This window comes from Mesoplodon bidens (assembly GCF_964165515.1).
Source record: "Mesoplodon bidens genome assembly, chromosome: 8".
NCBI classification, from domain to species: domain Eukaryota; kingdom Metazoa; phylum Chordata; class Mammalia; order Artiodactyla; family Ziphiidae; genus Mesoplodon; species Mesoplodon bidens.
The window spans coordinates 33,304,694-33,317,430 of record NC_138165.1 but is presented as its reverse complement, the minus strand read 5'-3'; the positions used below and the strand labels follow the sequence as shown (position 1 = coordinate 33,317,430).

Sequence of the window (12,737 nt, the reverse complement as noted above, 5' to 3'; positions counted from 1 at the left end):
TCAACTATAGAATAAAACTTCAAATGTTGTAATTAGGGGTAAAACAGGAATAGTTGGAAGTATCCATTATGTATCTTTTCTACATTAAACTGAAAATCAAAATCTCCCCTGAGTTTTCATGTGACAATTGCATAGTTAACCTTATTCTGAATATGTTTTCTACCCTGAGCTAATTTCCTTATCTATAATATCTAAAAAGCTACTCTGACTCTAACTTAGGAAACAATTTTATGTTTGAATAGCTTTCTCTTTTCTAATGGCAATGCCTGTATGCCAAATGAAAAGCCAGTTCCAGTTTGACCTCTATGGTACAACAATATTCCTACTTAAAACTAAATAATAATAACAATGATAATAATAATAATAATAAAGCAGCTTTGCTTATTATCACTTAGTACCTGAGCTTCTTCCTGTTGCTTTTTAATCTGTTCGAGCATTTGCTGAAATTCAGCCTCTTTCTGTTCTGCCTCTTCTAAGGTGGCCTGATTCTGTTCTTCATAGGCCATGGCCACCACAGCCAGGATCAAATTCACCAAATAAAAAGAGCCCAAGAAAATCACCAGGACAAAAAATATCATGTATGTTTTTCCAGCAGCACGTAACGTCTAGGGGAAAAAAAAAAGATAAATTTCAACAATATTTTATAAAATGTCCCCAAATAAAGATCGGATTAGCATCATTAGACAGTCAGAAGACAAATGCTTTTTAGCATTCAATGTATTTTGACCAAGATTTTATTTGGTGTTAAAATGCACACACACAGACAGACACACAAATAATAGTTAAGTTATTTGAGGCTTGATTGTAGTGTCATTTGATGTAAGCACACACATTTCAAATTAGTATATACTGGATATATATTTGAGCACTACTAAAATGCTTTTCTTAGAGTCTATAATGTAGGGCAATATTACAAGTAAGGACACTATTTTTAATTCCTTTCAATGGAGTTACTACTCTCCACATCATCTAGAGAGAACATCTTTCTTCTCTTCTAGCTGCAATTAACCTTAGGTTTAATTTGAAATTTTTATATAATTGAGTTTTGAAATCTTTTCACATGTTCTTGTTAAATCCACAACTATATTATAAACTCAAAGTCATGAACATTCTCTGCATCCTCCATAACCCCTAGCAGAATGCTTGTCATCGAAGAATCTCAATATACATGTACTGACTGAATGAACAATTGGGATCCTAGGCACACTTGCTTTATGCTGTACCCTTCTCTGTATTCTAGAGTGTTATAAACAAATATCTATAGTAGTCATTTCATATATGTTCATAAATTTAAATTCCATGCATGTTAGTTTAAACCTTTCTGCTGTGCTCTGAATATGTGTGTCCCCCCCCGCCCCGCCCAAATTAATATGTTGAAATCCTAATGCGAATTGTAGTGCTATTAGAAGGTGTGGCCTCTGGGAGGTGCTTAGGTCATGAGAGTGGAGCCCGCATGAATGGGATTAGTGCCTAATAAAAAGAGACTCCAGAGAGATCCCTAACCCCTTCCTCTGGGTGATGACACAGCAAGAAGATGTCAGCTTATGAACCGGGAAGAGGGCTCTTGTCAGAATGCGATCATGCTGGTGTCTTGATCTTGGACTCCCCAGCCTCCAGAACTCTGAGAAATGTATTTCTGTTATGGCATTTTGTTATAGCAACCCAAAGGGACTAATACACTTACCAGCTGGTAGAGGTTCTCCCAGTAGTCTTGAGTCATGAGTCGAAATAGAGACAAGAAAGCCCAGCTAAAAGTGTCGAAGCTTGTGTAGTCATAGTTGGGATTTCGACCAGCCTTCACACAGATGTATCCTTCCGGACACTGGCTGCAAGAGAGAGAAATGGAGCTGGGGTCAGCAGAGCAATTATAGCTATTTCAATCCATATTAATTTATAGGAATTGTCAAAACCCAGAGTTGCTGTCTGCGATGAATTTGCTTGCCTTCATTTCCAGAACACTTTAGATAATTGCTCACAGTGAAACTGTTATCAGATGAAATTTATTAGGAAAATCAATAGAAAACTTAGGTGTGAGGAATCATTTATAGACATTTAGAATGGCAGAGAGGCAGCAACCACACATTTTTTTTTGCCTCTGACACTTTCTTTTCAAAGTGGCAAGAATCAATGATTAAAAATGAAAAGTCAGAAAACAAAAGGTAGGGAACAACTTAATGAGTTACTTCATTATTCACTTCTATAAAAATTCCTAAAATAAAACTTATATTTTAGAATAATTTTTAGATGTGCAGAAAAATTGCAAAGGGAGTACAGAGACTTCCCATATATCCCATGCCTAGTTTCCCATATAATTAACATCTTATGTTGGTGTGGTACATTTCAATCAATATTGATATATTATTATTAACCAAAGTCCATAATTTAGTCATATTTTCTCCGTTTTTCCCTAATATCCTTTTTATGTTCCAGGATCCCATCCAGGATGCACATTACATTTAGTCATCATGTCTCATTAGGCTCCTCTTGGCTGTGACAGTTTATCAGACTTTCCCTTGTTTCTGATTACCTTGGCATTTTTGAGGAATACTGGTCAGGTATTTTGAAGAATATCTTTCAATTGGGATTTGTCTGATGTTTTTCTCATGATTAGATATTGAAGTTATGGATTTTTTGGGAGGAAGACCACAGACGTAAAATATTATTATCCTTACATCATATCAAGGGTACATGCTATCAGTATGACTTATCACTGTTGATGCTAACTTTCATCACCTGACTTGAGATAGTGTTTGTCAGGTGAGATAGTGTTTGTCAGGTTTCTCCACTGTAAATTTACTCTTTCTTTTTCTTCTTTTTCCATACTGCACTCTTTGAATAAAGTCATTATGTGCAGCCTACACATAAGGAGCAGGGAGTTATGATCCACCTTCTTAAGAGTGGAGTATGTACAGAAATTATTTGGAATTCTTCTGCATGAGATATATCTATTATCTCTCATTTATCTATTTATTTATTCAATCAGTTATTTATATAAGTATGTACTCATGGATATTCATTTTATACTTTGAATTATAATACAATTATTGTAATTTTTTGCTCAAATTGTTCCAGTTTTGGCCATTGGGAGCTTTTTCACTTGACTTCTGTATCTCTTTGCCACAACCCATGGAGGTGTGTGTTTTGTTTTTGTTTGTTTTTCAGCACTTTCTTACATTCTGGAACTACAAGATGCTCCAGGCTCATCTGTTATATTTTCTACCCCAGTCCTAGAATCAGCCATTTCTCCAAGGAGCCTTTGCTCTTTTATTGAAGAACAGCATTAGAAATCATGATAAGTGTGTGTATGTGTTTGTGTATACACATATATCTCCTTGCTCTGCCAGCTGAGGACCTAGAAGCAATGACACTGCCTTGGTAATAAACACAGCACCCAGATCTTGCTTTCTAACACCATATGTATATATTTTTGTATGTGCCTAGATTAAGCTAAATATATAGTCATACTCATTTCTCCAACTTTATTTCGTTACTATGGGATCATTCTGGACTCATCCTCCTCCCTTTGCTTATCTGTAACCCCTCACTCCAAAAGTGAGAAACCTGGCTTCTTCATCTGCTATCTATATACTTAATTGTTCAGTACCAGTATACATGTATAATTGTTTCAGTATTGTTAATCCATATTATCATGGAAAACAACTTTATCAAATAGAGTACAGTTCCTTTTGCCTTAGTCTTACAGGCTCCATTCATTTCTAAAGTTACTTAGATTAGCACCTATTCCCCTCCTTCAGTGAAGTTATTTTATATGTTAAAATATATTTAGAAACCTTTGTCACATTCTGTGTTTCAACCTGGGATCCCTAAACCTCACATAAGATTTTTTTTTGCTTATACTGTTTAGTCTTTGTGCTGTAAAGTTCTATGAATTTGACAAATGCTTAACGTTCACCATTTCAGAATCATACAGAATAGTTTCTCCACCCTAAAAAATCCCCTATGCATCAACCAGTCAAGGCCCTACCCTGAACCCGTGGAAAACATTGATCTTTTTATCATCTCTATTGTGTATCTTTTTCAGAATGTCATGTAATTGGAATTATACAGAATGTAGCTTTTTCAGATTGGCTTTTTTTAACTTATTAATATGCATTTAAGGTTCATCAATGTTTTTATGGCTTGATGGCTCATTTCTTTTTATTACTCAGTAATATTTCATTGTATGAGTATTCCACAGTTTGTTTACTCACTTCTTGAGGGATAACTTGATTGCTTCCAGTTTCTTGTGATTATGAATGCAGCTGATATAAATATTCATATCAGGATTTTGTGTGGATATAAAATTTCAAATTAATTAGCTAAATATTTAGTAGGGCAGTTGCTGAGTTGTATGGTAAGACTGTGTTTATTTTTTAAGAAACTGCCAAATTGTCTTTTAAAGTGGCCATACTATTTTGCATTCCAACCAGCAATGAATGAATGAGAATTCCTGTTCTGCATCTTCACCAGCAGTTGGTATTTTCAGTTTTTTAAAAAAATTTCTGTCATTCTAATAGCTATATAGTAGTAACTCATCATTGTTTTACTTTCAACTCCCTAGTGACAAAAGATGTTGAGCATCTTTATATATCCATATTAGCTATCTGTGTATATTCTTCTGTAAGGTGTCTGTTCAGAGTTTTGCCCATTTTTAAATTGGGTTATTTGTTTTCTTTTCTTGAGTTTTACGGGTGCTTTGTTTATTTTGGATACAAGTCCTTTATCAGATATGTGTTTTGCAAATACTTTTTCCCACTCTATGGCTTGTCTTTTCACTCCCTTTACAGTGTCTTTGCAGAGCAGAAGCTTTTAATTTTAATAAAGTCCAACTTATCAATTATTTCTTTCATGGACTGTGCTATTGGGGTTGCATTTAAAAACTCTTCACAAATTCCGAAGTCATGTAGCTTTTATTCTATGTTTTCTTAAAGAATTTTAATAATTTTGTATTTTACATTTAGGTTTATGATTAGTTTTGAGTTAATTTTTGTGTAGGGTGTAAAGCTGTATCTAGATTCATTTTATTGCATATGGATCACCAATTGTTTTAGCACCATTTTTTGAAAAAATTTTCCTTCCTCTATTGAATTGCATTTTCTTCTTTGTCAAAAACTAGTTGACGACATTTTTTGTGGTCTATTTTTTTGGCTGTCTGCTCTGTTTCATTGATCTATATCTACTATTTCCCAATACCATATTGTCTTAACGACTGTAGTCTTATAGGAAGTCTTGAAATTGCATAGATTTCTTTAGAATTTTATTTGACATTTAACAATAGAGTGGTGGTCAATTTTACCATGTAAATTACCTGACCCATAGCAGGTACTCAATAAAGGGAAGGGATTAGTATGGGTTAGTAGGGATAAAGTATGCATTAACCAACCTTATCCAAAATTTCATCTAGGTTTTTACATTAACTGTAATAATAAAAACAATAGCTAACATGCAATAAATGTTTTTGATGGACCAGGTGCTAGTCTAAGTGCTTTATATGTATTAAGTAATTAATCACCATAATAACCCCAAGGGGGAGATGATATTACTCTCTTCATTTTAGAAATAAATAAACTCAAATACAGAGAGCTTTGGACACTTTTCCAAGGTCAAAGAGTTTGTAAATGGTGGAGGTAGGATTTGAACCCAGGTATATATAAACTGTAGAATCTATGCTCTTATTCAACCATATTCTCCTACCAAAGTTTGAGAAAACTATCAGGAAAAAAAATTTCCCCCAAATTCCATCTCTGTGACTGGTATATGGTTTCAGTAACCCTCTTAAACCTTTATGACCACAGCAGTTTCCCATTTTCTAGGATGGCTCAAAATATGTTCTGTATAAGTTCTGTGATCTAAGAGTCACTTACTATTGCTATCCCTTGGCTTCTAAGGAATTCACTCTCTACCCTGACTTAAAATTAATTTATAATTCTCTTGGCAAAATATGTTAAGTATGAGAGACTAGCAGGATGGCTAAGACATTACAGCATCTCTTATTGTGGAATGTGAAAAAAAATGTAAAATATGCAGATGCAGACTCAAACATGCCTTTGACATACATCTGCCACGTGGCTTCCTTGCACACAGGATTTCATGCTATTTCAAGAATATATAAGTCTCTCAAAGCAGTTTCCCAACTGGGTTTGCACCCTGAAGACCATGTTACAGTCTGGATCATTTCTAGCGACAGCAAAACTTATCCCATCAATACATCCTCACATCAATCAAAATGTACCCATCTTATGTTTCCTTCCCTGTAATTCTTAAATGGCTCTGATGGGTTTACAGACAAGACAGATGCTGGGCCTTCACACTTGGAGCAATAATTCAGGTACATCTTAACTGTCAAATTCTTGATGACAGTTCTTCACCCAAAGGGATGATTTTAATGGCTGTGAGTTTAGAATTGATACCAATCCAATTAAGACAGAGAAGGTACTTCCTAGGTAGGCAGTACCACTCTTTATTATACACGTGTAAGGCTACCCCGGTATATTTTTCTTATTTGCTTTTTTTTCCAAAGTGTTCTACATCTTTAGAAAAAAGTTTTCCTTACCCTGCATCTGAGCCATTTCCACAGAGTAAAGGGTCTTTTTGTCCATCCAAAACATAAAAGTGACCTGTTAATATAAAGAATAAACTGTTTCATTTCATATCAGTCCGATTGCCATTAGGAACAAATGAGAATTTGTTTAGTTCAGTTATTTCCAAAGTGGACACCAATTTACAAAGATGGCTTCAAGCCCACAGCCTCAACTATTTATAGTTGAAAACTCATTCAGCAACACTGAGATTAACAATGGAGCAATCTTTCTTACTGTCGTCTTCAATGTAATCCTTCCAGTTAAATGTGCGCATTGTTACATTAACAAATGTCCCATTTGAATTCATTGTGCCATTAAAGAAGGAGGTGGTGTTGGTTTCAAAAGCAGAATCGCTTGGGGGCCATTGCAAACATTTATTCCGCAGGTTGCCCATGAACAGCTGCAGACCAATTAGAGCAAACACGCTCAGACAGAACACAGTCAAGATCATGACGTCAGAAAGCTTCTTCACAGACTGGATCAGGGCCCCTACGATGGTCTTTAAACCTGAGGAGAGAGAAGGATAGGTCAGCTGAGGAAGAGTGTCATAAGCCACAATGTCTTCTTAATAGTTATACACATTCTCTTTTCCCACAAACAATCGTTTGTCTCTTTAGACACCAAAGCTTTATGGACAGCCAGATGGTTTGGGAAATGGATGAAGAGCAGATCTGATTTATGATCAGTGTGCTTTCTGGAGGTTTAAAATAAAAGTGTAAATATCTCGGCAGGAGGCTTTCTTAATGTGTGGTTTTATGTGCTGCCACGAACATGTAAAGTCAAACTTGCAGTTGTTTTACACTTCAGATTTTGTGTTTCATGAGGCTGTTTCTCTCCAACCAGTTTTTAATACTAGCTTCCAAGTAGCAATGATTTAAAGGAGGAAAGAATTTTAAAATAATAAAAATCCCATGCCATGTACATGCTGTTCAATAATAAACTTTTCTCCTTTATAAGAGGAGATCCACTTCCAAAATAGATCCGCAGTAAATGGTAAAATCTAAATCAGTTAGTAAAGCCATGGTAGCAAAGCTTTTTTTAGAACGTAAGGAAGAAAACATTGCATCGTAAATGCAAAAAAAAGTGGGTGAGAAAGAGAGCAAAACTAGTATTTTTTATAGACACCTCATGCAATTCTCTGTTAAACTCAAAGGCTGACTTTATAAATAAACATGTAATCTCATTTGGCATTCTTGAAGATGACAACCTATAAGCAACAAGGCTAATGTTATAAGTGTAATTTCAACCTCAATATTATTACAGTGTATTTAAAGTCAGCCTCGGTGTTTAAGCTAGCTCTCACCTGGAATGACTGAAATTGTTTTCAGTGCTCGGAGAACTCTGAATGTTCTCAACGCTGAGACATTGCCCAGGTCCACAAACTCTGTCACATATCTGTAATAGGGAGTTCACACACAAACACAATAACACAAAAGAAAAGTTGGAGATATAAGGGGCCTACCATCTTACACCAGTTTCTTCTTACCTGGGATTACAGAAATTGTTTTCAGAGCTCTCAAGACTCTGAAAGTTCGAAGGGCTGAAACATTGCCTAGGCTTACAAATTCTGTTACATACCTGTAGAATTAAATCAGAGTTACTGATAGTTTTGGAAAATTTTATACTAAGTAAAGAATGAAAAGTGGGTTGGTTTGGCATATAGAGCCCCTCGAGTTTTATGGAAATGCTATAGACTTCAGGGTGCCATATGCTAACAGCTGCCTTTACGGAATAAAATATTGCTGCTTTATTTCAATGCAGTTTTCACTAATATGAACAAGTTTGTTTACAGCTGCCTTTATGGAATAAAATATTGCTGCTTTATTTCAATGCAGTTTTCACTAATATGAACAAGTTTGTTTACAAAACTAATCGAAGTACAGTTGGTGGTATTAAATTATAGTCAATGAATAACTTCACTTTGATGAAGTAGAAGGCTATATGACATGAAGGTAATTCCATTTATTGCTCATTTACCAGATATATTTACCTTGCAATATATATTCTAATATATATTCTCAAAATATATGAAGCATATAGTTAGTTTGGCTTATAAGCAAACTCTACTTTAAAAATATGTCACAACTACCTGATTTATGCTGCAACTATTTTCATTCCTTTGAGCTTAACATGTTTTCAAAAATACTCACGCCATCACAATGACACTGAAATCCAGCCAGTTCCATGGATCACGAAGGAATGTAAAATCTTCTAAGCAAAACCCTCTTGCCAAGATTTTTATAAGTGACTCAAAGGTATAGATTCCAGTGAATGTGTACCTAGGAAAAGCATCCAAACAAAAATTAACTGTTTCGTTTGAACTGTTAAAATATAGCAAATCCTATCCTTTTGTGGTTTTTCACTTCACTAAGTCCTTGTTCCTTATTTCCACTTACAAAAAAAACCTACTAGTTTAATCTTATGAGCTTGAGTAAAGGGTTAAACTGAAGAGATAATATCTTCCACAAAGAATCTGATCTTGTTTAAATATTTAGGTTTTAGAATAATAGTTTCATCTGTTTTATGGATAATTATCAAGCTTGATCTGCTAGAGCAACACTGTCCAAATGAAATATAATACAAGCTACATATGTAGTTTTAAAACTTCTAGTAACCAAATAAAAAAGAAAGAATGAGTAAACTTAGTTTGCATATTATATTTTATTTAAACCAATATATCTAAAATGTTATTCTTTCAACAATTAAGACTAGCCAAATTTCAAGTTTCAATAGCTGCATGTGGCTCATTGGACATTATAGCTCATTGGACATTATAGCTCTAGAGATAACATTTCTTGGATTTGTTTATTTATAATAAAATATTTCACTCAATTTTCTTAATGATTAAAATAATTTTGGAGGATATTTTACATGTCTAATCTAGAAAATGTACTTCCCCTTTTTATCTTTAAGATTCAGGCATAAAGTTATAAATCTGCTTTTCTCTCTCTCTCTCTCTCTCTCTCTCTCTCTCTCTCTATATATATATATATATATATATACACACACACACATATATTCACCAAATATATATATATATATATGTATATATACGTATTCATCAAAAAACTTTCAGTGCATTAGTATTTTCTCTGTGTGTGTTTACACGATTACCAAAATTACCAACATTCAGGGATACCAAAATTCCTGAATCTAACCTCTCATCAGTTACTACGCAGTTGGGCCAAATCATTTAAACATGCTCAAATTCAAGTTTCAGCCTCCAAAATGGTGAAAAACTTTTCCATTTGTTGTTTGGTAGTGAATTTCTAGCCCTCTCTCCTTTGAGTGTTGACAATACAAGTTATTTCTGTTTCTTCCAAAAATAGTTGGGAGAGAGTACTTGTTTTTCAACAGTGGATTCTTTTTAAAAGTACAATCTAAGTTTGTTCTTCAGATTACTCCTCTCAAGCCACAAAGATTTAATTTACTTTCATTAAAATTCATTATCTTTTCTAACCTACTAGTATTTTATATGTGAAAAAAGTTAGGAGAGTTATTTTCGCATTTTTTTTCTGTAGAAATTTCTCTCTTATGAGGGAACAAAGAAATCAAAGGAAAATGTATGCAGAAATCTTCACGTCTAGTTTTCCTAAGTCTTCCTTTTTTAAACAATTCAATTAATTTCATGAGGAGTAAGTATAACTGCTATCTTTACTTATTATGAAGTAACTGACTTTATTAGGAAGACATAATTTACAATGCCAAGCTTATGGTTACTGTGTTTTGGTTTGGATCTTTGTGTATTACACAAAATCACCATGACATTTCTGCTTGGAGAGTTACCTGGCATTGCAAAAGGCATAAGAGACAGCTCTCATGTATGTTCTGTTTATCCTATTAATGGTTAGTGCCCTGTGGTTTACACTTAAGCAATTCTAAGTTATCTACAGACTAGAAACAAGATTAAAGTCCCTGCTCCTATTCCTGTTTTTGGAAAAGGAAGAAAATTTGTGGGGACATTTGGAGTGTATGGTGAGTGTGATAGCTATCCAAGGAAGAGAGGTCTTAGAACTTAACATTTGAGACAGCTTTGCACAGAATGGGTGTTCAGATGTACCTATTAGCAAACTAGATTGAACAGGTCAGTGAGAATCAAGGGGATCTTGATTTTTCTTGGCTGTACCCCCACTAGGCTCTTAATCATATTGTTGATTCTGTCCATTTTACAAGGTGTTTTATTTTCCCCTGTAATTTTGATGTCTATAGAAGTGCCTTGCCTTACATAATAACAACCTTCACTATACAATATGGTCCTCAGGCCTTCGGAGTATGCCACCTCTTTGTACAGGGACAGTTTCTGCTACCAGTGACTTCTATTTTCATGTCGGAACTGACTTCTCTTTTCATTGGACTCTGTTTTTTTGCGTGATTTTTTGTTTGTTTCTTTGTTTTGTTTTGTTTTTTAGCTGTAACCACTAATATTTTGCTTGTTTTCCTGCTGCCTTGCTGTCAACTGACTAGAGATAATTGATCAGAAACCTGTGCAAAGTTTCCGAACTAAACTGTGTAAGTCAAAAGCTTTTGTAAAGCTAAGACTTTTGATAATGGATATAGTCATCTCTAAAAATGACTTTAAAAAGAGAAAACTGCATATTCAAATAATAATATTTAAGTGTCCCCTTTGCCTGTCTCTCTTTTTTTTAAATATCTTTATTGGAGTATAATTGCTTTACAATGGTGTGTTAGTTTCTGCTTATAACAAAGTGAATCAGATATACATATACATATATCCCCATATCTCCTCCCTCTTGCGTCTCCCTCCCACCCTCCCTATCCCACCCCTCTAGGTGGTCACAAAGCACCGAGCTGATCTCCCTGTGCTATGTGGCTGCTTCCCACTAGCTATCTATTTTACATTTGGTAGTGTATATATGTCCATGCCACTCTCTCACTTCATCCCAGCTTACCCTTCCCCCTCCCCGTGTCCTCAAGTCCATTCTCTACGTCTGCGTCTTTATTCCTGTCCCTAGGTTCTTCAGAACCATTGTTTTTTGTTTGTTTGTTTGTTTTTTAGATTCCATGTATATGTGTTAGCATACGGTATTTGTTTTTCTCTTTCTGAGTTACTTCACTCAGTATGACAGACTCTAGGTCCACCCACCTCACTACAAATAACTCAAATTTGTTTCTTTTTATGGCTGAGTGATATTCCATTGTATATATGTGCCACATCATCTTTATCCATTCATCTGTCGATGGACACTTCGGTTGCTTCCATGTCCTGGCTACTGTAAATAGAGCTGCAATGAACATTGTGGTACATGACCTTTTTTTGAATTATGGTTTTCTCAGGGTATATGCCCAGTAGTGGGATTGCTGGGTCATATGGTAGTTCTATATTTCCTTTTTACAGAACACATCTGTGGTGTTTTAGCACACATCCTCTGTCTAAATAAACTATGTGTTGAAATATAACTAAACATCAAAGTAACTTAAATACCTAAATGTATTTTTCCTAAATGTAATGTTATAACATATAACTGAAATGCCTAATATAGTAATATAGAGCTAAACACCTAAATCTATTCTATCAGAATATAACAATAATGGTAATATACTAGAATAAAATGTTTATTTATAAAATTATTCAAATGGTAATTATATTTTATCTAAAGTGCATAACTGTGATTCAGTTTTAACTTTTATGCTAAATTATTGTTTAGTTTACCCCCTAGTATATACAATTAATAACCTTTCTTAAACAGATACTGTCCTTTGTCAGAAGAAATACCTACCTCATAGGAGAAAAAGTCCCCTAAAGAGCTTCCTCTATTTTTTTCATATTATGGAAATAACTTTTCTTAAAAGTGTTTAGCCTGACTTCAAAAAAGTGGAAACCATGAGTCAGACCATAACTATAAGGAGATTGCTAGAGAATTTGAATGTGTATTTCTCATTCCAAGAAATTATTTCTACTTACTCTACATTCTTTGTCCAGTCTGGAGGATTACTCAGGGTCATAAATACACAATTGGTCAAAATAGTGCACATGATAAGCATACTGAATAAAGTAGATTATAGTTAAGGAATAAATGCTAGTACAATGTCATGGCCACTTAAAAATGATCCAGTACAAAAAAGAAAAAAATCAACACAAGTTACCTGTAAAATTAACCTTACTTATTTCTTTTAAAACAATGGCAAAAACAGTAA

At 34.3% G+C, this 12,737-nt stretch overlaps 1 protein-coding gene across 1 annotated transcript in view; it reads right to left on the bottom strand.

The window, feature by feature from the left end:
* LOC308621477 (sodium channel protein type 3 subunit alpha-like) overlaps nt 1–12,737 on the bottom strand; it is a 111,367-nt gene that overhangs the window by 61,049 nt on the left and 37,581 nt on the right. Inside the window, 7 exon segments of the mRNA XM_081242072.1 lie at nt 399–605; nt 1,685–1,826; nt 6,554–6,617; nt 6,816–7,088; nt 8,068–8,159; nt 8,732–8,860; nt 12,505–12,585. Of these exon segments, the coding sequence (XP_081098198.1) occupies nt 399–605; nt 1,685–1,826; nt 6,554–6,617; nt 6,816–7,088; nt 8,068–8,159; nt 8,732–8,860; nt 12,505–12,585 (988 nt within the window).